Source organism: Sebastes fasciatus, chromosome 14 (genome assembly GCF_043250625.1).
Source record: "Sebastes fasciatus isolate fSebFas1 chromosome 14, fSebFas1.pri, whole genome shotgun sequence".
In the NCBI taxonomy this organism is placed as follows: Eukaryota; Metazoa; Chordata; class Actinopteri; order Perciformes; family Sebastidae; genus Sebastes; species Sebastes fasciatus.
In genome coordinates this window covers 24,615,646-24,642,516 of record NC_133808.1, presented here as the reverse complement: position 1 = coordinate 24,642,516, position 26,871 = coordinate 24,615,646, and the positions used below count along the sequence as shown (strand labels likewise).

At 40.9% G+C, this 26,871-nt stretch overlaps 2 protein-coding genes across 7 annotated transcripts in view; one reads left to right on the top strand and one right to left on the bottom strand.

Annotated features, from left to right (window-relative positions):
- myo1b (myosin IB) overlaps positions 1-16,108 on the bottom strand; it is a 72,553-nt gene extending 56,445 nt beyond the window's left edge. For 5 of the 6 annotated variants that reach the window (XM_074657489.1, XM_074657493.1, XM_074657492.1 and 2 more), the window contains exons 1-3: positions 15,802-16,108; positions 5,349-5,495; positions 1,705-1,820 (exon numbers count right to left, since the gene is read on the bottom strand). In XM_074657489.1, coding sequence (XP_074513590.1) covers positions 1,705-1,820; positions 5,349-5,474 — 242 coding nt within the window. In that variant the 5' untranslated portion in view covers positions 5,475-5,495; positions 15,802-16,108. Of the gene's footprint in view, positions 1-1,704; positions 1,821-5,348; positions 5,496-6,426; positions 6,446-15,801 lie in introns of those variants that run through there. The other variant, XM_074657491.1, reaches the window with a different exon arrangement.
- Positions 16,109-18,020: 1,912 nt separating this feature from the next.
- Positions 18,021-26,669, top strand: LOC141782926 (eIF5-mimic protein 2-A-like). Its single transcript, XM_074659783.1, has 12 exons — positions 18,021-18,161; positions 18,876-18,949; positions 19,102-19,278; positions 19,438-19,532; positions 20,251-20,316; positions 20,479-20,614; positions 23,306-23,415; positions 23,663-23,833; positions 24,183-24,329; positions 24,578-24,716; positions 25,000-25,122; positions 25,958-26,669. The coding sequence occupies exons 2-12, from the start codon at positions 18,886-18,888 to the stop codon at positions 25,987-25,989; spliced, it is 1,260 nt and encodes a 419-aa protein (XP_074515884.1). The 5' UTR covers positions 18,021-18,161; positions 18,876-18,885; the 3' UTR covers positions 25,990-26,669.
- The last annotated feature ends 202 nt before the right edge of the window (positions 26,670-26,871 follow it).

Below are 26,871 nucleotides of genomic sequence, written 5' to 3'. Positions count from 1 at the left end.
CCTGAAACAGGCAACAAGCATTTCATCTGTCGCCTGTTTTTAAGTTAGCAGCTTTAAGCATCATACCAATGTTTTGCATGTTTAGCTCATACAAATCCTTTTTCCACTGCCTTTCTAACACAGCCTCTGGTTTCGGTTCATGTCGGTATGAAAATTATCTTTCAAAGACTTTGACAAATGGTTTGCTATTTAGCCTTAAAGGCCTAACTATCTACATCATCTTGAGAATACTTTTCCATGGCAAAACTGCACGGTTGTTTAAATGCCCCAATATTAACATTCCTTGGGTTATCCTTGTAGCAACGTACATGTTTGGTTTTTGTTAGAGTTCACAGAAGTGCATAATCGGTTTGGGACATTGGTGGGAAATTTGGGCATTTGTTTTTTTCACAAAATTGTCTCAATGGCAGATTTCACAGAAAAATAAAAGACATTCTCTGATGAGCTGTGTTCATTAGGGCTGTGTGTTGGCAAGAATCTGGCGATATGATAGGTATCATGATACAGGGGTTACGATTTAATATATTGCGTTACCGTAAGCAAGGCGACAATACTGCTATTTTATAAATCTAATTTTAGGAACACACCACCATATGCATAAAACACATGTAAAAAAGTTAACAATTTTTAAGCAATCCCTGTAACATCCAACATCATAGCACTACTTTGAGAGGGCACATACACTGAGAGGGGGCATCTCTTTGCAAATAAAGTATTGACTGAGTTAATGTTTGTTTGCATGTAAAAAATTAATTAAAAATCGATAGTGTTTTGGAGAATCGATACAGCATCACAAAACATAATATCGCAATATTTTTCTTATACCTCTAGTGTTTACCAGAGCAGCATGTCCCACCTTTAAGCCAACAACAGCCAGCAAGGACAGAATTGTTATGTTCAATAAGGAATTTCTTGTAAAGTCATCATCTCTCGACGGGTAAATCGGGACACCTCCTAAAAACTTGATGGATTGCTCTATAACAGTGCACTGAGTAGCTGAAAACCTCCGTCTACACACCAGCAGTCCTTACGAGTAAAGAAAAGAGTGGAGAGATGGGGTCTGTAAAACTAAAAGGGAGAAAAAAGGGAGGCAAAACAGCCTGAAACTGTCTCATGTCAGTTCTGTATAGCTGGCTGTAAAGTAAAGCCAGGGAGCTTGCTTTTGTCCACAGGGAGCATGTCTGTTCTGGGACAAGGGCACTCTCGCTCTTTCAGTCTGTCTCTCGGAGGGGTTTTGCTGCAGCCTAGAGACACAGCCGGCTAATTGACGAGTGCCGGGCTTTGTTTTATCTTGGCAGCCTCACAGCAATGCTGACTTAGTGTAGCCAGTGGACAGATGGCATGCCACGCTGCTGAATGGCCAGCAAGAGCCCCAGACTGACTCTTCGTGCAAGAGCCAGTGTCCCTCTGATCTCGGCACCCCTCCCCCTCATTAATCACTGGCTCCAAATTGATAATCCTTACAGAGGTTTGCTGTATCTTCAGCAGACAGATGCCAGTTCCTGCTCAAAAACATTCACACTAACAAAGCGTTTGAAAAAAAACGTGTGTGAAGTTCCATCCTCACCAGTTCTTTGTTACAGCGACAAAAAAAAGATTCACATGAAATTGAAAACCTCACTGTTAAACTCTTAAGTGCTCGAGCCTTAAGCAGGACATTTACATAGATACTAGTTTCGGAGGAGACCTGGGAGGCGGACTCACATGTGTGGACTGAGTTCATAGAAGTTCCTGTTGCGATACTCCTCCACTTTGTCTGGCGTGAAGATGGGCAGGGACCTGTAGGGGTTCATGGAGATCACCACACTGCCAATGTATGTCTGGAGGGAGAAGAACAAATGAAACAGTTAGCGTGGATCCAACATTTTTTTCAGTTTTACACAGACTGGTTCCAACAACTTTTCCTCCCCTCCGTCCCTTTGGGTGTTAATTATTAAGTCCAGGTGGGAAGAATTCTGTCAGCTTTTGCCAGCTGGGTTTTATTAATGCATTGCCGAGGCACGCAACGCCTGAAGTGAAAGTGAAGACACGTAAAAACTAGGAAAGGTTTATGGAATCTGTAGGCTGGGTAGTAAACACAGACTGCAAAGAGGTCAAGGTGCTGAAGGTGGGTTTTAGTAAGTGTATGTGTCCATGTGTGCAAGTATTCATTCTGCCGTACCAATGCCTGACAGGCCTAGACATTAGGTAACTTCTTCAATCTTTTAAAAAGAATCCATTTAGGTTACGTCCATCGAGACCAAATCCTAAAGCAGACGAGACCAAGTCAAGACCGAGTCCAGAGCAAATTGAGTCCTGCTCAAGACCTTAATAGGCAATAGTGTCTCTCCAATGCCAATATAGTGATTAATGTGTTAGGATGGACAGAAATAATCTATAAACAATATTGATCTATCTTCTAACATCGAACAAATCAATGCATAGAATTTAAGTCTGAGGACCATTAGAGTCTAACGTTACAGTCATAAACCTTGAATTTGATACGATATGTGCTACTGACGTCTCTACCCTGGGACCACCCCTAATATGCCCACAAGCAGGGACATTACATTTTCATTTTCAATTTATTTATTGCGATTATGCTGTACAACTGATTCCAAATCAGCAGCCAGGAACAACTCGACCAGTTCTGAATAGCCGAGCCCGGGACCAAGACAAGTCCGAGTCCAACGAGGCACGAGTCCAAGACGAGTGCAAGACTTCCAAAAAGTGGACTTGAGACCGGACTCCTGCGTCCATCCCATTAAAAACATTGATTAAATTACATAATACATAATAGTCAATTACCTAATAGTACTTAAAATGCAAGATATATCCAACATGTCAGCAGTGGGTTTTTAATCAAATATCAGCAAACATAAAAAAACACTGCTTTTCTGTCTCACATTTCCACATAAAAGAACACCTTTATGTAACATTCACACAGGTCCTCTTCAACAGATAACACTTGTCAGATATTTCTGAAAGCGAAATGTAACCAGCCATCATCTTCCTCATCCTCCTACGCTCACAACAGCGAGCCCAGAGAGCACTTTGAAACCGCAACCTGAAACATTTTCCTTGCTTTCCATGGTAATGGCTGTTGCGTAACCCACTCTGACAAGAGTGGAGCATGGCCTTCCCCGTGGCAACACCACAACCTCCCACCGCCTCTCGTTCAATAGCCCACTGGGGGCAAAATGAGGCCTTTTCAAGTGCAGAGAGGACAGGTAACAAAGGGAAAGAGAGAGGGTGCAATGTAAACACAGTATCACGTGTTCATGTGGGGTTCTCTTAACCAAAAGCACAAAGCACACTAGAAATGTATTTTTTATTATTTCAGCCTCTGCAGATCATTAAGAAAATCACGACTTGCATTGATCTCTGACAGATCACATCAGAACATACTATTATTAGCTACCATAGAAACAGCTATGAACTGAGGGCTTTTAACCCTTTCCACACCAAATCCAGAAGAAATGTATAGTCTATAAACTAAAAATTAAAATGCATATTACCATTTCTGATCAAAAGCAGTGCCTTTTTTTTCAGATTCAAAGCTGAAAAAAGTTAAACTTTTCTCAGCAAAAAAAAAGGTTGGACAGGTTTTTACTCAAAGGATACCATGTCTATCAGCAGAGGTCGATAATGTACGCAGACGTTGTCCGTATTGTCCAGGTAGTTGGACATTTTTCTTTTGAATGATTTCCTTCTTTGGCATTTCTACATCCGCTGTCCTGCTTGTTATAAAATGCCATCTGTTCAGGCACCAGAATTATAGCTGCTTGGATGATGCATCACTTGCCCAACAGCTACATAAATTAATCATTTTCTTTCTTTGTCACTCACAATGTTGGAAATCCATCGCTTCAGCATGACAGTTCGGAAATCTGTGTACAAGGCAGCTTAGATATGACTTCTGTTCATTTAAAGATCATTATCATTTGAAAAATTGGCGCTTGGTGTGAAAAGGCCTTTAGGAACTAAAGGGGTTATGGCTAATTAAAAATGGGTGGGACTGAAAACTCAGAAATGATGTAGAAAGATTTCCATAGATGCTAGTTAGTTACACTTTTAGAGAATCAATTTAGTATGAAGATTGGGGCTGATCCTCCTGCTACAGTTTACAGGAAAAGAGGACATCATGCAACTCACAATGCAAGAGCTAATGGTTAAAACAAAGAGCGTTTCAGGAATTAAATAAACACTCATTGATTCTTCTTTCTCAGAAGAAAAGAGGAAGAGTCAGACATAAGAAGCAGGGCATCAGTTAACAGGGAGATTTTCATTCTCTTTGATTTTCCACTGAGTTATTGGATACATGATGCTCTGTCCCTCTGGGAAACAAAGCCATGTTTCTTCTGCTGTGAGCTGTCATATGATAGTTTGGGAGTGGGGGGTTGGGTACCATTTGTAAGGAATGATGCCACAAGAGGGAAAAATACATTCACATGCAAGGGTTGCACACCACAGATTTATTGGATAAGTATAGGCTTCAGTGCTTTTCCTGGTCATCACTCTTGAGGTGCAGCTTATGCCACCGAAAAGCTTCCATTATAAACTTCCAGCCGTGTGATTTACCTTTCCATGAAAATGTCATTTCTACCTTCTAGGCAGTCAGTACTACACTAAAAAGGTAATATCAGACAGATTTTCCAGCTCTTGGAGGAGCGTTTATTACATAAGTATTTTTATTTTTTTTTAAATGGCACAACTGTGTGTTTAACTAGTTCCACAACATTTAGGTCAGCACCACACAGGAAATCAAAAAGCTCTGAGCTTATAGTTTAGAACAGAAAATTGAGGGCATCAGAAAATGTGAAAGCGCCATTCCCATTCCTCAGCAGGATGTGGGCTGCATCTCGGCGAAATATCTAGCGCGCCGCTAAGGCAATCATCGCTATATGAGGTGACATCATCCCTTGGGCCCCGAGCCCTGTGAGCCAACAGCAACCAGAGCAGAGCTGTAATCATCTTGGCTGACGGCGAGAGCAGCGAAACCTGCAGAGAAGAGTCGTGGAGTGCCGCAGCACAAAGCCCACAACCATTTGTCTGATGCGGGGATGATAGTCCAACAACCCCCTGTCTTCTACAGCCTGTCAGTCCCTTCTTGTCCCTGAGCTCTGGATTACATGCCTCATTTAAAAAAGGCATCATCTACATTCCTCGGTGATGTGATTTATTGATTGGTTGGTTACTGTGGCCGAGACTAAAACGAGTGAGGGAACGAAAGAACAATGGAGTTATGAAAAGTATCTTTCCTTTGGGAAGCCATCTATATCCGTCTTTGGAGGCTGGGACGAGCAGAAGAGTCTGGTACGACACACTGAGGTTCAGTTATACTGATACAATCAAGTTGGTAGACTTACGTAGATCTCATTGTGGTCAAAGCGGTTCCTCAGGTTCTCGATGAACGAGTCTTCAGACAGGGGTTCTAGGAGGACCATGTCGCCAACCCCGATCATGTTGTCTAGAAGTGACGTTTTCACCTCCATCTTGGCTGCAGGTGTCCCCCCCTGCACAGAAACACAGAGGAAGGAAGAGACACATCAAACATAATGTAAGTTAAAAAGGTACCATGTGGAGTTTTTGACCTGTAGTAGGTGGGGATATCAAGAGAACAGATACTTCGGTACCAAGTCGATGCCAAAATTCTGAAAACGTGGGTACTTGTTCTACTACAGTACAAGACTAACAGCATCCCATACTCCCGGGGACGATAGAAAATGTGTTTGGGATGCAGTAAACTCACATTTTCCCTGATAATGCTATATTGTAGACAACAAATCCATGTTGAAATCAACAGGATGAGAGCTCGTCCTGCCGATTTCAACACGAGATGTGACATTGATTTACATTATGATGCGTTCAGGCTCTATTCAGTAAAGTGGGCAAAGGTAAATTCTAACATTGTCATGATGTGTTCAAATGTAATCTTGTAAAATTTAGTTTTTGGCGAGAAACTTGAATAAATCCAGATGTTAAAATAGATAATAGAGAGGGAATTATGACCTGTTTAACTTCTTAACAAAAACCAGTATGCAAACGGTAATAAAAGGAGTGTATGTTGAAGTACATGGGATTTATTGTTTCACTTTTGTTTTTACCCTGGTATCAAATTGGTATCAAGAATCGTGGAATTTCACTGGTATTGGCATCAACTACTAATTTTCTGGTATTGTGACATCCCTACCGTTAGCGCTATAGAGCAATGTTTCTATGTGTGGGCCCCATGAAGCACACATGCAAGTACTCAAGCGGCGTGATTCGTACTATCATGCTGATCAACAGGCGGTGTTGGTGATGTGCAGACAAACATAACAGTGAAGTCAGTGAAGAAGAAAACTGCCAGCAGCAAGCAAACACGGATATAAACAATGCATGACTTCAAATATATCTTTTAAAAATCAGCTTTGCATGTGTTTTGAGGAATAAAATGCACATTACCCATTTGTTGGACCTCACTATGTTTTATCACTTTATTGCATCCATTAGGTCATTATTGTACGTTTGTTGTCCATTATTTGTGAGGTCTCCTGACAAAGTTTTATAAGAGGCATTCTCTGATCAGAAAATAAACAGTCCTAAACTTAGCCAATGCAAATAAACTCCGGGGTGGACGTGTTTGTACAGCAGTGGTTTGACTCCAGGGGAGGAGCGGGGCCTTTTGATTGGCTATTCCGTCCCGTGGCATGTGAGAATGTCCCATAGGCTATTACATAACTGAGGGAACTTTGCCCTTGACCTCTGGGCGTCCGCTCAGCTGGAATCTGCTCCTGTTTTCGGGGCTTCTTATAAATCAAAGAAATAAAACTGCTTCATAGCTTTTGTCTGCAGCCCTCTCGCTCGTCTGCAGCAGTGTAATATTTGTGGCCGGTAAAGGATGTGGGCTGGAGGGCACCGTGACAAAGACACTGCTGGGGGTGGCAGTTTTCAGTCCAGCGTTGCCTCCCGTCTCCTTTGGGACAGTAATCCCAACGCTATAGGGCTGGAGATAAAAGAGGGGCCTGGGACACATTCAGGGCCTTGATACAGGGCTTTGCTGCACTACAAACCCAAAGTCTACTGTTGTGACAGGCCGTCCACAACAGGCTACTAGCTGAGGCCATGTCGTCATCTATTGTTCAATACTCGTCTTTTTTTTTTGCATAACTAGAAACAGAAACTGGCTGATACAGAATAAAAATATGGCAATAATGCACTCTGTTTCAGATATGCTTAGAAGAAGCCCCAAAATTAGCTGACACATGACACTCTGTAGGGGGGGGAATAAAACGTTCTGCATGGATTAATGTCACAACAAATATCTGATAATGCAGCCGCAGATGTGGCGTGTGAAGTTCGTGTTTGGGGATTAAACAACTGGATCAGGAGGATAATACTGTATTTGATCCAAAACAATTGGCCGGCAGCCAAAACACGACGACTCGGAGCTCCAACACTTCAGCACAAAACCTCTCACTCTGTCTACAAGACATAACCCTCTATCAGATGTCAAATCAACTTTTAGCAGCAACTTCGGAGCAGCATGACATTCCTGGAAAAAAATGAAAAATGGATTCCCTGCGTAGATTTCCACTTCACTTTTCCCCTGGCTTCTGTTCCCCTGCAGGGCACAATGTTATTGGCCCATAAAGAAGTTGCCCAGCTCTTAGTGGGAGGCAAGATTCAGTTCCAAAACTACTCTCACTCTCACTCTCAGCATGAACAAATCTTTGAAAGGTGGGCCGAGACAGAGCGGGGGGGAAGAATGTTGAAAAGTGATTGATTCTCTTTTGAAATTAAGACATTTAATAAAAGGGCTGTAACAGCTCGATCTCGACTCGGAGGCATCATGTACGAAGCAGGGGGGAGAAATATTTGCTTACTAGTCAACACAGTCCAGCGAGGTCTGTTACTTTGTGCCTGCCGACTAGTCTGATGGCATTGTGCCAAAACATCCCCAGCGACGGCTCATGTCTACCAGCTGCTCCGGTTGTCTGCGACGCAGTTTTAAATCAAGATATTTCCTTTTTGCATAGTTGCTGATCCTCTGGAGGGATGAAATCACCTGCTCTGTGATCTCACGACATGTGTTGTCTGCAGGGCTTCATAAAGCTGCGGCTTTGCTGGAGCATTATGAAGCCCACAACAGAGCCGAACAACAGAGTATTACATTAGGTTAAAGTTTCAATCCTCAAGATTTCCAGTCCTGGTTGATTTAGAATTTCTCTTTGAGTGAAAACAAAGGGAAAGTTTTTGTTGATACATGAGCTTCAAGTTTTCAGGATTGTGTGCATAGGTCCATTTGTTGTGTGTATACAATGGAGAAAAACTGTATACAACATTTTTTTTCCAGGAATGTCGACACCAGGGCTGTCTTCAACCAAAGAAACTCTTAGTAGACTAGCACTCATACCATACGGATCTGTAAAACTGAGTTTCTCCACAAACAATCACACAAAAGCACCACTTTAAATCTTGTGTTTACCAGAGATGTGCTCATACGCTTCTAGAAAATAAGTCATTCCGCATTAAAAAAACAACTAATCGACTAAAGAAATATTAGTCGATTAGGACCAAAACGACAGATTAGTCAACTACTATTAGTCGCCACAGACACCCAGTTCATAATACTGCAAATATATAAATACTGCAATACTTTCATCAGTGGGTCATAGTAGGGCTGCCCCCTCATTGTCGATTAGTCGACTAATCGTCATTTTGGTCTTAATAGACTAAGATTTCTTTAGCCATAAATCGTTTTTTATGCTTTTTTTCATGCTGAATGCCTTATTTTCAAGAAACTTGTGAGCACATATCTGGTAAACACAAGATTTATCTGGTAAAATAAAAGTAAAATAAAAAATAGTGGTGCTTTTGTGTGATTCTTTGTGGAGAAACTAGGTTTTACAGATCTGTCGAAAAAATTGTATGAGTGCTAGTCGACTAAGAATTTCTTTGGTCAACGGCAGCCCTAGGCCATAGGCTCAATCACCATTGTGTTACCTCCTTTGGCAATAGATAGTGACTTAACAGACATTTACTTAAATGAAAATCTTCGAGAATGCCGCTTTAAATAGATAGATTCCTTGAGTAAGAATTCCAAACAAACATTTATATACTTTGAATATAAATACACTCGAACTCACAAACAATTCATGACCATTATTGAATATTGGTCATCCAGAGCATCTGATGACGTATGTACAAGCCCTCCACAATCAATACTGGTCAAACCACAATTACTGCAAAGTAGTTCACTTCCCAGCTACTGCAAAGCCTGACACAGTAAGTGCATAGACATGCTACAGTGGAAGTGCTGAGTCTAGTCTGGTATGAACAAACAGGAGTTTAAAGGACAGTGAACACAGATGCTGAAGCTCCTAATGACCCGGGGGAGGACAGTACGGGTCCATGTCGCCGGAGTGCCTGTGCCATCCTGACCAACAACATATTGCATCTGTCTGCAGCCTGGATGCTGCTGCTGCGTGCCCTCAGCTACTCTGCTGATAACCCACTACCCCACATTTGGAACTGGCTTCTAGGCAGCCAGTGACACAATCCCATTAATAAGAGTTGCTGCCTGCTGTTAACTGTTGTACAGGATCCAAAAGAGAAAACCTGACGGCCTTGATTAAACTCAGGGGATTATCCTCACTGCTGAGGGGTGGAGAAATGACGAATACAACCAGTCTATGTTGGGAATAACAGATTTTTGTTTTCCTGGTTTGCCTCAGTATACACACAAAGGACAAAAAAACTACCAGTTACTATGATTTTAGTTTTTTTAATACACTCGTTTTATCCGTCTAAATCAAAGTGACCCTACTATGAACCTTTAGCGAATGCCTCTAACTAACTGGATTAGAAGTGTCCTGCTTTATCAATCTCTCTGATGCATTTTGCATCAGAGAGATTGATTAAATCTCTTTGATGCATGTTAAGGAGGTAAGCATCACATGGTTTAGCTGCTATTAATCTCAAATCTAAATCTCATGAAATCAGTGATGTAGCGAAACTTGTGGTCAAAATGTCCTCGTCTGGATGCGCGTCTCCAAAAACCCTGCCTGGCGCGGCGCCTGTGTGGTGGCAGATGGACGTTTACACATCATTTAAGTTTGGCACATTAAATGCTGACCTCGTGCGTCAAAAACATTAGATTCTGTTAGAAAAAAACATCTTTCAAATAGCTAGATCTGGATCTGGAGAGCGCTTCTCTAATAATTACTTTTTGCTAGGACATCCTGGTACAACTCTGCCATTAGTCATCCTCCGCTATCTGCAATATAAATTCAACAGAACACCCGCTGCTGGCACTAAACAGTCCCCCCCTCCCCTCCTCTTGATGTCACGCAATGCGCAGCATGCTGGCTAAATCAACTACAGCACCTTGAATGTCAGGAGAAGGACACTACTGAGTCACTGTTTTGATCCTACACATATGACATATAGTACAAGTTACAGAATTTAATCTTAAATTGGAGTTTGATCTATAATTCCTCACAGATTAAAGTGCTGTATTTAGAAGCAAAATAAAGCATGCGTGAGAGATTTGATGTGATGGGTGGGCTGGACCTGGCATTTCAATGCATACCACCAATATTGAGACACACGTTGCTCCCTGACACTGACCTACATTTCCCAGATCAAGCTACGAGGACATGAAAAAACACCATTAAATGTACATATATTATTTACAGGCCCTCGTCTGAGGCCACTTGTTTTGTTCTGTCCTTTAGCGAGGAGGAAAGTCACTCAACCACAGGTCAACGACCGCGCAGGCATTCGCATGCATTCGCATGCATGCAAAAACACACAAGTACTAGAGAAAATACAAAAAGTGGAGCCAATAAACCAGCTGTTACGGGCGCAGCTCAGAGTGGCTATCAATTTTGAAATGTTCATTTTTGATCAACAAAGCAAGCTCACATGCGGTCTGTGAGAAAGCAAACTGGGTATTGTGCGAGAGAGAGAGAGATGATTGGCGTCATTCTACCTTGGGAGCGGTTGTTTGAGAACACAGGGGGCGTCTATGTGCAAACAAATGATAATAAAAACGCATTATGCGGCGTAATAGTCTGTAAAATTCCCCGCAGGTCGAGCCGGCCTTGTCGGGTGGTGGGGGCAGGAGCGTCACAACATCACAGGCTGCTGGCAATGATGGAGATTAGAGCCCTCCCTAATGGAGCAGCGGCGAGGCATGGGGCTGTGCCAGAGAGCGGGCCAGAACAGAGAGGACGGAGGTTTTAGAGGGGCAGAGAGCGAGCTGCTGCTGCCTGAGAAAGTGACCTGGAATTTAGAGTCCTCAACATCGCTCCAGGTGTATATATCTGTGTGTGCGTGTGAGCGAAGGCTGGCACACACACACACGAACAAACTGGCACTCCTCATGCCGGCACACTGAAAGACTGAACAAACTGAAAAACCTCTTGGAACAACTTGCACTTAACGACTGCCGAGTTGATGATTTCTATCTTCCCTGTCAAAAGCTCACGCGTTTCCGAAGGCGAATGGAGTTTTCATGCCGCCCAACCTTCCAGTCTGGTTAAACATAAACCTGTAACCCAAACAAACACCGCGCTTTATTTACAATACAGCTCAAACAGCAGGGAGACGGGTAGGTTTGCATAACATGAGACTACAGCTGGTGATCAAAATGACAAAGGATCAAACAACCATACCATTATTATGGTTATACAGAACCTTGATAGGAACAACTGTCTGACGTGTTAGCTTTCTTTATTAGCTTCTTACTATGAGCAAAGAGGGACAACAATGTTGGAACAGTTCTGGTAACGTCACGAGAGATTTAGTTTTTATTTTTGGTCTGTGTGCTTGTTGCTAATTTGAGGTGTGCGGGGCTCAGTTGGAAAATGGCGATGCACTAATCAGGTTTCAGCAACATCTGAATCAAAATGTGGTGATCAGAGGCCTTTTCAACAGCAGACATTTTTACTAAAAGGCCTGATCACATCCTGTCACATGATTGTCTGAAAAATCATTGCTCTTTTGTGGAGCAGGCAGCAGTGACAGACCCCCGACAGACGAGGTTAAATGGATCGTGCAACACAACTTCTAAGCTACGATAGCTTCCTCAATTTTGGCCATTTGCCCCTTGGCATCACTTTAGGTTTTGGCATCAAAACCACTTTAGGAAAGACCAGGTTTAGGAAAGAACTATGGTTGGGCTTAAAACTACTACGTTTGTATAGTTAAAAAGTGAAACTGAACGTTGTGAACACGGTATGCGAATGAACAGCTGTAACATGAAAGTGAAACGTAACGCACGGGACACGAACAGCACGCTCCCAACCTGGATGAAAGTCTTGTGTTTGTTCGACCCTTCCACCCCCCCTCAGACCCTCCCTGTGTGTGTGTGTGTGTCATTTTGCTCTTTAAACTACATCCCCACACTTCCGTAGCACTTTCTCAGAGTGTTAACTGTTTCCGCGGATGGGTTTTACATTGTAGTTAATGGAAAGCCTGGCGTGTCTCATACAGGTACATCCGTCGGCCTATAGTTTTTTAGTTGTGTCCAGCACCGTCGGCTCTAGTCTGCCCGTGTCAGAGGTTTTTCAGCCTATTCAGCATGTTGAGTTTGAATTTGATTGGCTGTTCAGCCTAAAGGAATAATTTTCATCTCATCTGATCACTCCAATAGACGGATATTTTCACAACAACATGGCCATCTGGGATGAAGCTAAGCGTCGAGTGAGAGTGGTGTGAAAATGGTCGGCAAACGCCGCTTTGTTTCATGTACGTATCATAACAACGGCTTGTATATCCGCAGTCTTCGGTCTCCCGGTTTCCCTTTTTAAATGACAAATACAGACTACCGCTACCTGCTGGTGTAGAGAGTTATTTAATCTCCCGCAGGCGCAGAACGTACGTGGTAATTGGCCGTCGGCTGCAGTCTTTGCGGTGTGTTCAAGTGCAACTTTTTGGACAAGACGTGTGGCGACGCAACTGGTGGCCTTCGTCGCCGCTGGTTCTTTGATGTCGGGTTGGTGTGTCCGGGCCTTTATGCATACTTATTTCACTTTGTAGTAGAAACACACTGCAAAAACCAAGAGTGATTTATATACTATGGATAGACTAGACCAGGTGAAAGCTAAGAGCCTTTACCACGGACTCGCAGCTCCAAATGGCTCCAATGTCAGGCAACAGTCTGAATCTGTAAAATGCCATTACCTGCAGAACATAAAGCATACTTATATCTATACGCACACACAGTCCACTCTAAGAGGAGAGAGTTATATATATAAAACCCCTGCTTATGGACTTTCTAGTTTGCGCAAATAATATGGTCGACACTCTTCTTTTCGCCCCTCAGGGTCCAAGCTGTTGCACTTTACGAGTAACAATAGCTCTAAAGTGGCCGAACCACTTATCAGCTATCAAATAAATGCACACAGGAGAACCCTGCATGGTTACCATTTCTCACTGTGTTATAGTATATGACTACACTCAAATGTTCCCCTGACTACTCTGCATTAGCAGCTCCGGCGTCGTCTGCACAACATGCTGTCAAACACTTGGTCTGGCTCGGTTTGCCATAAGTGAATGGAGAAAGCAGCTGTAGTGGACTTAACAAAGCAGCAGTGAGCAGAATGAAAATGTACAGTGTTATTACTCCAGTTCCACGGGGAGACTGAGGACGGAGAGTTTAAGCAGTTAAATTGAATGGGTGGAAAATGTTCCGAGTAAAACGGCACAGGGGGAAAAGTCTTTGTTAGGATGGTGGACTTGAAGACGAAGTGTGATTTGTACCCTTTCAACACTAGAAAGTAACACAAATGGGATCTGGTGTGTCACACAGTTGATGAGGCAACAACATATCAGTCACAGGACTTTGGATGCTCCGTGGCGTCAGAAAATCCTCCTTTACCAGAGGCTGCTGAAGGCTTTTCATGGTCCAGTCAGTCACCGGTCCACCTCTGTTGATGCAGGGCTAACACAAGACGCACGCCTCACTACGCTAAACTGCACGGGCAGACAAGTGCAAACACTATTCATCACCATGGCACTAGCTGGGGGACTTTGGTCCTCTATACACACCACATTAGACCACTGCATCTCCCCCGACAGTGTTCATGAAGGAGGCTTTTTGGCACATTAAAAAACACACACTGATGCAACCGAAAGCCGGCCGGCCAACAAGCTCACGCTGAGGAGAGCTACTAGAGAAGCCAACAGTCCCACACACTGACGCCTTCCAAGTCTGAGCTAAACGCTTGTTACTTTTTCCAGGAGTCTCTCGTGTGCAACTCTGAGAGCTTACCACACACACTACCTTTCACAGTCATCTTACATCACTGTTTGTTTGATCAGCGCGGGTAATAAAGTTCCCATCTGGCTTGCCGACTGAGACTCTGGCCAACAGAGGCGGCACATATTTGTGGAAAACCACAAAGAGAAAGACACAATCCTTTAAAAAAAAAGGTCTTATCTGATCCTCCTCTTGGGATTTCAAGTTCACAGATGGAATTAGGAGTTGAAAAGATGCAGTCGTGCCAAGCATGGAAAACAAACTTCCATCATAAAGGCAAGCGACAAGCAAGAACATTTAAAGCACAACATGACTGTGAGTTTGTAAGATTTCCACTGAATTCATGTTTTGAATCAGTTATGGACCAAAACTTTAAAAGCATTCATGTTTTTATACTGGAAATGTGTGGAAATTCTCATTTGGACTAAACTTCTTCATGCTAAAAAAAAGTCAAGGTAAAACTTGTGTTTAGACTGAGTACAATCAGCAGTTTCTTTCTGCAGACCTTGACTCACATTTGGAAAACTCAACAGTCGCTGTTTCCAATTAGAAAATGCAGACACATTCAATTTATTCTGCATTACATGCATCCATTGTGATTTCACAGCAGCATGTCTCCAATTTTACAGTCTATTTTTATCTGAAGCAACCACAGTGTTAATACTGTAGTGTGATGTAGCTTTTTCCTACATCTACTACACTTTTTTTTTCTCTTCCCATAAGGCATTCCTCTTCTCTGATTTGTATAAGTTCCCAGCTGGATCCCACAGGGGGATCCCAGCAGAAAGAAAGCAGGTCAACTCTGACAAGGAGGAACTTTGGGGATGTTTGTCAGAGAGGTGAATAGTTTTATTCATGCAGTCCATGCTGAGCAGTAATTTATTCCAGTCAGCAGCAGCAGCAGCATTAAGAGATCTCTTAAAACCAGGGGGGCGACTGCAGGGTAAACCCACCTTCACTCAGTTTTAAAAGCTGACATTGATATTTTCTTTTCTGTATAGATATCCACAGATCACAGATCACACTATGTAAGGATATCAGTTTAATTAAATAGGAGTGGAGGTCAGAGTTTGCTGTTTTCATTTAACCCTGCACAACTGATGAAAAGAGAGAGATTTCCATTCACATCACAGATAGTTCAGGTGCCATCTGAAAAACACTGAGTGAGTTGTGAGAGTTGACACATCTGCTGCTGCTTGCTGTCCTCTGAGTTGCTCTGCAGCAGTTTGACTCTCCAGTATAACAAAGATGGTGCGTAAAAGCTCACAGATGTATGCAATTAACGACCACACTTGGGTTTGAGTTAAGAAAGAAAGACAAAAAGCGAAGCTAAACTCTGTCCTAATAACAGTTTTATCCTCCAAACATTGCAACTATCGTGCACAAAGAAAAAGAAAGATAAACAAAAACCCAACCCCCTTCCTGCCTGCCTGCACGAAGTGAGGAGGAATGAATGAGTTGGGAAGCAGCAGACAATGCAAAGTTAACTTTGGAGAAAAAGTTGCAACAAATGAACTCGCAGTTTGTTACATTGTTCAGCACTTATATGTAGCAGAATGTGTCAAACTTGCCTCTTTATCTCTTGCAAAAGAGTTGCTCCCCTCTCTCGTCTTTAATCCACTCTGCAGACTAAAGTAGGATCCCAGAGGTTGGTTGTCCCAGTGTGGAGCAGCTCTTCCCCGCTGCTGCCTGGTTACTTTAACTCGTGTCCGCTGTGCTGGATGAGGCTGAACGTGGCTCTCATCTGGCTCTCAGCACTTTGAATGGAGCTTCTGGATGGACTTGAGAGAGAGAGCAGTAGGGAGGGAGTGGCTGGAGCAGGCTGGAGAGGAGCAGCGTCTCTCTGGGCTCGTCCAGCGTCCCCTAATCACCTCCAGCAAGGAGGGGGGGTTGTGATGCATTCAAATGTTGTCGGACATAATAGTCTTTCTTTTTGTTTTTTGTTTTTTTAGCCACATGAAGCACTCTTTATGACTCCCCTTTATGAGAATTGCTTTTTCTGTGATTTTATTTATGTTTTATGACACTTTAGTTGTTTTACTATTTTGGTTTTTATGTGTTTAGTTATTGACTTTTAGTACATTTTGTTATCTTTGTGTTTTAAATGTGTTCTGTTTTTATTGTAAAGCACCTTATGAAAGGTGCTATATAAATAAAGATTATTATTATTATATTATATTATATTATATTATATTATATTATATTATATTATATTATATTATTATCATTATCATGATCATTATTATTATTATATTATTATTATTATTATTAATTTGTTTCTACTTATTTTATTTTTTATTTTTTTATAATTTCTAATGCTGATGTTTTCTTTTGTGTACAGTTTGTTTATAAACTTTTGTCAGTATGATTATTATTATTATTATTATTATTATTATTATTAGTAGTAGTAGTAGTAGTAGTAGTAGTAGCAGTAGTAGTAGTAGTAGTATTTATTTTTCATTACATTTTTTTCTACTTATTTATTTATTTATTTTTTATAATTTCTAATGCTGATGTTGTTTTCTTTTGTGTACAGTTTGTTTATAAAAACTGTAAATTACATATATGACAACAATCTTGAAAAAAAATAAAGTTTTAAAAAAAAGGACTACTTGAAAATTAATGAATAAATTATAGATGTGGGATGGATGAATGGACTGATAACTTGTTGTAAAGTCGAAAGTTAAATTTTTAAAATTAGATTGTCTAGCATATGTATGCAAAACAATAGCAATTATAGGGCTAACATTTTCATCTTCTACCAAAATTAATTAATCAAACCAAACATGTTTAAACTAGGAATCAGAAGCAAGATTTACGAGGTGAATGCTAACGCAACATTAAAGTTTTTCCCATCATCCCATAGACAGATAGCCATCCACCCGACAGCACAACACCCCCCTCCTGTGTCTTAATGCTAGATAGCAACAACTTTATTGACCCATTATTTAATAATAACCTATTGGTGTGTCTTATTGGATTATTGATTAGGCTAAAACCATAGTGCGTATAAATAGATACATATATACTTTATATATAAAAAATATATGCTTTATACACAGTTTATGTGTTAAATGCATTTCTGATGGCCAGAAAAGTGACCCAGTGCAGTTTTTCGGGTGTGAAACCTCCATTCACTATTATTAGTGATGTGTCGTAACGAACGAGCCGGTTCAAAGAGCCGGCTATTTTAAGTGAACAATAAGAGCCGGCTCCTGTCCGAGAGACGTTTTTTTCGGTTTTTTTTTGTTTTTTTTATTAATTCAAAGCAGAATGATAGGACGATCTTCTCCGCGCCACGCCATTGAATAATTTAAGTGATATATGTTCACACATACTAATCACAGGTCAAAACATCTAAAGCTAAATTTGGCTGAATTATAAAAGGCAGAGGTGGTAAAAATGAAGAGCCGTTTGGGAGCCGAAAGAGCCGGCTCTCCTTGGTTGAGCTGAGCCAAATGAACCGGCTCACTAAAATGAGCCCGAATTCCCATCACTAGCTGACACAGCTGCTGTTCTGTCTGGCTCTATGCGTATCCATTGACCCGTTAACTACAGACTTCCAACTGTACGGGGGGGATTCTTTACAAGGATTTACGTTTTAATACTTAATTATGCATAATAGGCAGAGATTAAATTCAACCATATTATATTAAGGAATAAAAACAAAACAAATTATATGTTTGTTGAATTTTAACAATATTTTTTAAAGTTTTTAACAATTTATGAACTGTACTCCCCCCCTCACACACACACAAGTGTAATGACCCACTTCTTATACTGTTAATGCGCATGCGCAGTTGCTGTCTACTCTCTTCCTTCTACCTCTGCAGCTGATTGATTGTAACCTTTATTATTAAACGTTACTGGGGCAACAGTGGTATTAGTTTTTATATATTACGGACTGTTTTTGCTCATTAAGAGGATTTCGGTGAGTTGTTATGTGTTTTTATTGCATGTAAATGCAGCGGTCGTGATATATTGAAGCTTTATTGTGGCACTGCGTCAGGCTGATCGCAGTTAGCTAACACCCGTCCCTTTAACATGTTCAGCTCGCTAGTGTCACAGTTTAATGCATTATATTTAGACAATTAGTATCATAAGACTGAACACTGATAGACAAACGTCCAAGTCTTGTTGTTACACAGTTATTATCATGTTGCTATGAGTGATTTATACCTAGATAGCAGTGAAGCATCATTACCGTTATATGCACCTCTGGCCCACATCTGCCAGGCTGCACTGTTTCTTTATTTTTGCACAATTTAAGACTATACAACATAGCAAAAGAAAATAAATGAATGATATACAGTGCAGGAAGAGGCAAAAAAAACACTGGGTTTATCTGAAGCCTCCACCTAGAGACAAGATTAATATAAAGAAATAATATGACTACATAATAGTGATAACAAACAATATATATAATAACAACAATAACAATACAGTAAATATATAAAAAAAAGCAGAAGGTCGTTTTCAGTTGTTAAATATGCTAATGTAATAGGTGATGGCTGGAATAGTTTGTTTTCAGCCAAGTGCATAGCCTAACCTTTTTTCCCCCCATTGCATCATAGATAGATAGAATTAGATTTCCATTTGTATGTCCTAATCCTGATCTTATTTTTCTTTCCCCTTTGTCTTCCAGAGTGTCTTTTATGAGTAATCAAAGGCAGCAGAAGCCTACGCTAACAGGCCAGCGTTTCAAAACCAGAAAAAGAGGTGAGGAACTTTAAAGGTCCCATAGCCTACTGTCCTGCACCGCGAGGCTTCGAATACCTTCAAATATTTCTCTGGACATGTCTCTTACAAAGTCATAAGGTCATAAGTAAGTAGCAGGAATAAACTCAAGTAAATATCTGTCTTTTCCACAGATGAAAAGGAGAGGTTTGACCCTACCCAGTTTCAGGAAAGTATCGTACAAGGTCTGAACCAATCTGGATCCGATTTGGAGGCTGTCGCAAAGTTCCTTGACGCCTCTGGCGCCAAGCTTGACTACCGACGCTATGCTGAGACTCTGTTCGACATCCTGGTGGCTGGTGGAATGCTTGGTAAGAGGCGGGACTCTTTCTAATGTTTGTTTCATACATTAAACAGCTGAACACTATATGTGCCATGAGACTGATAGTAGCCAGGAAAGCTTTTATATTCTTCATCTGTCAACATACAATATAAGACTCACAAAATTAAGAAAATGTGTCTCTTTTCAGCCCCAGGTGGAACCTTGTCAGATGAGGTAACTCGCACGGATTTCTGTCTCTTCAAAGCACAAGAAGACATGGAGACCATGCAGGCATATGCCCAGGTGAATACCAGTAAATTCCTGCTCAATGTTCACTGTCATCCCAGGGAAGTTAAAGGGTAACTTTGTTTTTTTTTTCAAACTGGACCCTATTTTCCCATGTTTTTGTGTCCAAGTATTGAGGGAGAGCGCTGTAGACGGCAGCTGCTCAGAGGCTGCGATATGGTGCTATTGGGGCAAGCTGGCACCGTCATTTACGCCCACTAAAAGTGCTTGTTTTTGCCATGACAGACTCGGATTGTTATTATAAGTGTCTGACAACATTATGGAAAGAGTCTCGTTCAAGGAGAAGTCTAAAATCAGGCGAGGTGACGTGTTGCCGGAAGACAACGGTGGAATAGTGGAATACATCCACGGTGGAAAACGCAGCCGGTGTTGTCAGAGTTTGTTGTGTTGGAGTTCAGAAAGCGTAGCTTAGCGCTATCTAATAGATTTTCAATGTCATGTCATGGCTAAATATTTACATGATTTCAACAATGTGGATGAGGTCTTTGAATTCGATGGCCCCCTGATGTTCAGATTTCACAACGAGACTTCTCATTGAGACTTGGACACAATAACAAACAGATGGATCAAAAGGAAAGGTAAAGAAAAACGTTTTATTCCTCTGTTTATTTCCTAACACAAAAAACATGGGAGAATAGGGTCCATGTTGAAAAAATACCAAAGTTACTCTTTAAGAATCATGTAAATAATGAAAAGTGTTTTATGTCTCCTTTAGGTCTTTAACAAGCTCATCAGGCGTTACAAATACCTGGAGAAAGGCTTTCAGGAGGAGATTAAAAAGGTTTGTCTTTACAGGAACACACAGTAACATCCAGGTCCAGTTTCTGAATTCACAACCATGTTACTCCAACTCAAATGTAAAACAAAAACAAAAGAGAAATTGAATGTGTATCTGACTCAATTCCGCCTACGGGTTTGTGTTTATGCGTTTTCTCTTTGGCAGCTGCTGCTGTTTCTCAAGGGCTTCACAGAGTCTGAGCGCAACAAGCTAGCCATGCTAACAGGAATTCTGCTGGCCAACGGCAATCTCTCCGCAGCCATTCTCAGCAGCCTCTTCAATGAGAACCTAGTCAAAGAAGGTACTTACTTCTCTGCCTCGTAGGTGAGCCCAGTAGTTGTGTTGTTCATTGTTTCTCAGATAAGGTCCGCAGGTAATATAAACCAGGGTTTTTGTTTAGTTTTTTTAATTCCCCTTATGTGTCTAGAACTTGGGATGGATTTTGTTGTTGTTGTTAAAAACAGTTTCCTCTGTTGCTTTTGCTTTTTATCTCACTCTCCTTTTCCTTCCCAACGTCTGTCTTCTCTGTGTTTTCCTAACAGTTTAAGGATAAAAGGAAAAACAACATAAATTCAGGTCGTTATGCGCGGCTAAATGCTTTACAGTTATTAGTCTATAACTAGCAGAGGGATACGCAATCATGCCAAACAAGTGCTGAGACACTGACCAGGCACTACCACAGGAACAGTTCATGAATCACTTTCACATATTTGGAATTAAGGAGTGAAATCCTTGTTTATTGTTGAAAAAGCTGCAAACTGGACAGCCCACAATATCACATCCCAGATCTAGTGCAGATATAATGGAGCAATGAAACAACCAATTTATGTTTCGGAGTTGTTTGGTTTAGTTTATTAAGATCCCCATTAGCTACGGCACTGCAGCAGTTATTCTTCCTGGGGTCCACAAACACACTTACAATGTGACAGTGCAAGAATAAACAGGACAAGACAAAAACACACACACACACACAGAGTAAAATAACATAACGTTACAGAATAAAATAGCATAAGACTAAAACACAGATACAGTTGGAGTATAATGGAAAAGCAGCAGACGCCTACAGTTTTGTCTGATATCCGTGGCAACTGGGAAAGATGCATCAAGAATATAAAATGCTGTTTAACTCTCAGGATTTCTGAGTCATTCAATCAAGGAATCTGAACTGGTTCTGCACTGCATAATCATTATTAAAATCATATTCTTCCATATGAGTTGGTAAATGTGAGAGGTGACTAATGACGTCACTTGCACTCTCACTAAGCCACATTGTACATTTAATGATAGCTAGATGTTTGTTTTGCTCTTGTTAATTTAATATCTTACATCAAAATCAACACACGTTGTCTGCATTACTGTATTATCCTGAAACACATGTATAGAAAGCATTTTTCCTTGCAGTTCCTAATGACGAGAGCATTACTACACAAATTAAACATTTGGGGAAATTAGTAAGTTGGCATTCACAAATGCACGCAGCTTGATTCCATACACAGACATGCAAACTGGCTTACATACTGACACGCTAAGCTCAAAGAACCAGCGCCAACGAAGGGCAGCTGATCAAACTGTAGTCCCACAAATGCTGGATTTATGAGGCCAATACTGATATAGATTGAGATTTTGTTCATTTTTTAATTCTTTTCTTACATAAATGCATAACTAAACAAACATTTTTGTGAACCAACGTACCAACGTACTGAGTGGTACATTAGATAAACATCCTCATTGCTTTCTGGTTGACAAATCATGAAATGGAGACAATGTTTCTACACACCCTTTTCTGTACTGCAACGTCTTGTTATTTATCGGTCAACATGCGCTGAATATCACTATGTCTGCAGTCAACTTGCATGCTTTGTTGCTTAATTAATAGTCTGCATCCCTAATCCCAAAAAAAGAAAGCCCTGAAGACTCAGCATTATGGAAAGACAAGATAGCCCATCATTTGTGTGAATATGTTTAAATGGTCTTGTTACATGCTTGGAGTATGAATTTATAATGTCTGAAAAAAAGATGCAGATGGCACTGTGAAGTTTTGCTTTGACCCGGTGTCGTCTGTCTTTTGCTCGTCAAAGAAGCAACTGTTGTCTGGAAGGCTTCAGTTGGTCTAGGACCATAAAGATACTGTAGATAGAAGGGAGATGTTGACTATCTCATATTTGAAAGCGGTGTCACTGAAATCATATAATATATTTTTAGATATATACTAGGGCTGTCAATCGATTAAAATATTTGCTTAATGCAAATGTATTTATGTATTTATGATAAGAAATCAATTAAAGACACAAAACAATGACAAATATTTTCCAGAAACCCTCACAGGTACTGCATTTAGCATAAAAAATATGCTCTAATCATAACATAGCAAACTGCAGCCCAACAGGCAACAACAGCTGTCAGTGTGTCAGTGTGCTGACTTGACTATGACTTGCCCCAAAACTGCATGTGATTATCATAAAGTGGGCACGTCTGTAAAGAGACTCGTGGGTACCCTCGGAACCCTTTTTCATGCACATATTTTGAGGTCAGAGGTCAAGGGACCCCTTTGAAAATGACCATGCCAGTTTTTCCTCGCCAAAATATAGGGTAAGTTCAGAGCGTTATTTAGCCTCCTTCTCAACAAGCTAGTACGATATAGTTGTTACCAATGGATTCTTTAGGTTTTCTAGTTGCATATGATGCCAGGATCTATCTTTAAAACTGAGCCCCCTACAACCTTAAAATCGTGAGATGTGTTAAAGAAATAGGAGCATTAAAAAGAATATGCGTTATTATTGTGTTAACTTTGACAGCCCTAATATACATATTTAATACACCTGGGGTCCAAACTAATTTAGTTGAAGCACCCTCATTGTTTGAGGCAGTGTTCAAGTTAAAACCTGTCTAATCGCATCCTGTGGAGTTGTTTACCAACGTATTACTCAAGCCTAACTTTATCCCGGCAGGTCTGTTAGCAACAGCTGACTCACATCTTTATGCATTTGTTCAGGTGTCTCAGCGTGCTTCGCTGTAAAACTCTTCAAATCCTGGCTTTCCGAAAAGGACATCAACTCTGTTTCTACCAGTCTCCGAAAGGTTGGCATGGACAGCAGGCTCATGGTGAGAACGGCACCTCTGATACAAAATCTTTTACAAGGCTCGGACGCAGTGAGGGTCAGCAGTCTGTCTGTGCACTCTAAATAAGGTTGTTTGATGAAAATAAAGTGAATAATCTGCATGACTTTAACAGAGTTCCGAGCTATTGTGGCATCCACCACTCAGGCAATTAATGAACAAAGGCATCTGATTTGCTGAAGAGGGCTTGTCTGGCTGAACAACGTTATATTTGACTGTGTGCTTTTTTCAGGAGCTGTTCCCTGCCAACAAGCGAAGTTGTGAGCACTTCTCAAAGTACTTCTCAGACGCCGGACTGAAGGAGCTTTCAGACTTTGCCAGAAACCAACAGTCCATGGGTGCCCGCAAGGAGCTGCAGAAAGAGCTCGAGGAGCAGATGTCACGCGGGGACCCCCTCAAAGATGTAAGCCTTGTTTGTTTTTCAGCTGCTTTTTACATTAACTGAGTCCCATTTTGTGCATCACACCACTTAGGGTGGCACTTAAGATTGCTTTCTTCTTAACCTCTGCTCCCCCCCGTTTGTCTTGAGGAGTGCTGGAGAAAAGCACGCAGTGAATCAATGACTAGTTGCTGAAATCCACTCAACCTCAAACATGTTATCTGCTCCTGCAAGCCTCCGTATCCTGCCAGGGGTTCGCATACCTCAGACTTCTGCAGGGTTTGATAAGCAATAAGCCTCCGCATATGCCGGCCAGGGTTTGCCTGCTTTGCCAATAATGTGGTGTTCCATCTCTGGGCTTCCGGTCTTACAGATCATCCTCTACGTCCGAGAGGAAATCAAGAAGAACAACATCTCCGAGCAGACGATGATTGCACTAATTTGGTTCAGTGTAATGAGCTCCGTGGAGTGGAACAAGAAGGAGGAGCTGGTCACAGAACAAGCCATCAAACTTTTAAAGGTGACAACTCTTGTTATATACTGTAGCTCTGCTGTTCCACGACTCTGTGGCAGTCATGAGAGATCTAAAGAAACATACGGATGTTACTCTTAAATTGTGATGGTGACGGCTGCTGTAGGATTTGAAAGAAGCAGAGAAGATAATTGATTTACGAAGCCAAATCCATTTCACCCGCAGAGTAGAAGTAATGTAAGAATTCAGAATCAGATTTGTGCATAACTCTAATTTTCCCTGTTTTACATTCACAGCAATACAGCCCACTGTTGAAGGCGTTCACCTCCCAGGGCCTCTCTGAACTCACTCTCCTGCTGAAGATCCAGGAGTACTGCTACGACAACATCCACTTTATGAAGGCCTTCCAGAAAATTGTTGTGCTGCTCTACAAAGGTACGTTATTTGTGTCCATAAAGCTCCTTTTTTTTCCATCCTCACATTTGTAGGAGAAAAAAAAACAAGTTATTTTTATAGTGGGAAGCTATGAAGCCATGTGTGAATGATGCCAGATGGCCAGAGATTATCGGCAAAAAGTTTGTCTTAAATTGCTGTCGTCGACCTGCCGGGGCGACATTTGTTTTTCAAACACCTGTGGAAATATTTGCGCTGTAGGCGTCATGTTGAATATCATTTCTTTTTTTTCATATTGAATGTTGTTGTTTGTTTCTTTTTATAGCGGACGTATTGAGTGAGGAGGCAATTCTGAAGTGGTACAACGAAGCCCACGTTGCCAAAGGAAAGAGCGTTTTCCTTGAACAGATGAAAAAGTTTGTAGAATGGCTCAAGAACGCAGAGGAAGGTAAAGCACATCACGGTCTCCTTTTTTCTGCCTTGCCAGTTGTTGTTTGCCAGCCCACTAGGGCTGGGCAATATCATATAATAATATATATATTGAATACAAATGTGTATTGTATATATTTTTCTATATCGTTTCTATTGTGATATAGGCTTATAGGCCTATATTTATTTATTTTTTCTCTATAATTTCACTTAAAACTGTTTATTTTGCACTCAAGTTCTTCAACTGAGAAAACACCCTACTTTTCATTTGTCAAGTATTTAATTCACACAGGAGTATACAAAAATAGGCTTTACCATGTGGTTATTTCATATAGACTATATATTGAGTTACCAGAGAACATGTTGTATCGTGATATATATCGTTATCGAGATATGAAATTACCTATATATCGTGATATATATTGTTATAGAGATATGAAATGACCTATATATCATGATATATATCGTTATCGAGATATGAAATGACCTATATATCGTGATATATATCGTTATCAAGATATGAAATGACCTATATATTGTGATATATAGCGTTATCAAGATATGAAATGACCTATGTATCGTGATATATATCGTGATCGAGATATGAAATGACCTATATATCATGATATATATCGTTATCGAGATATGAAATTACCTATATCGTGATAGAAGTTTTTGGCCATATGGCCCAGCCCTACCTCCCACAGCCATAGGTTGCAAAAAACATCCCTTTGGTTTGTGCTTTATCTCATTTACGCTGAATAACAAACGGATGTTACTGATTTATCCCCGCGTATTCTGCACCTTTTTTTCTGTCCCACCACTTTGCTGACCGATGTTTTTCTTTTTTCCAGAATCCGAGTCTGAAGAAGAGGAAGCGGACTGAGGACCTCTAGCTATAACTACCATCTTGATTTGTACCTTTACCTTAACATAGATGCAGTAGAGGGACTTGTTCCAGAAGTCTGCCTGTATTTTGTTTTTTCCTTCTCTCTTCCCTACCTCCTAATATCTAGTTCAACTGTACTGTAAGGGCTTTAATGTTTCTTTACTTTCCATCATGTTTTCTGTCTGAATCAATACTTGTCCTCTTCTTTTTACTCCTCCAAGAGCCGGTCACAGTGCCACATTTAGCTAAATAGATCGAAAACCCCCTTCCATGTAACAAAGGGGGACATTTTTTTGGACAGATGGTTCCCTTTAAAATTAGCCAGTTTGGAGGCATATTTCACAGCTATTATATTTAGTCATGGAACTCATTCTTAATTGCCAGAGGTCCATCTGTGTAGCCATGATATCTGGGTCCTCTGAAAGGCAAACTGTTTTTGTAATCTCATTTTACATTTCTGCCAATTTTGTGACAACTTTGATTTTTTTGCCATTTCTTTTGGATTCTGTCTGGATTATTATAAGTGATGGAGATGTGCCATTTCCAACACCACTGGTCATGGCTGCAATGCCCCATACTTTTATTGTTCTCTACATCTTGAACCATGCAATTGTTGTATTCTTTTCCTTTACCATACAGTTTGACTTTTTAAAATAAAGGGAAATTAATGGTTTTCATTACTGCTGAATTTACTGTTACATACAGTCACATCAAATAACTATTACAGCGCGAACACACATAATAGAAATATTATGAGCAATTAGAAGAAATTAGCTGAATATATATACACAGCCAATGGTGTGGAAAGGGTCTTGCATAAATTCAGGGAAATCCATCTGTTGTGTCACAGATCAGCCCGTGTTTCCCTCCAAATTTCCG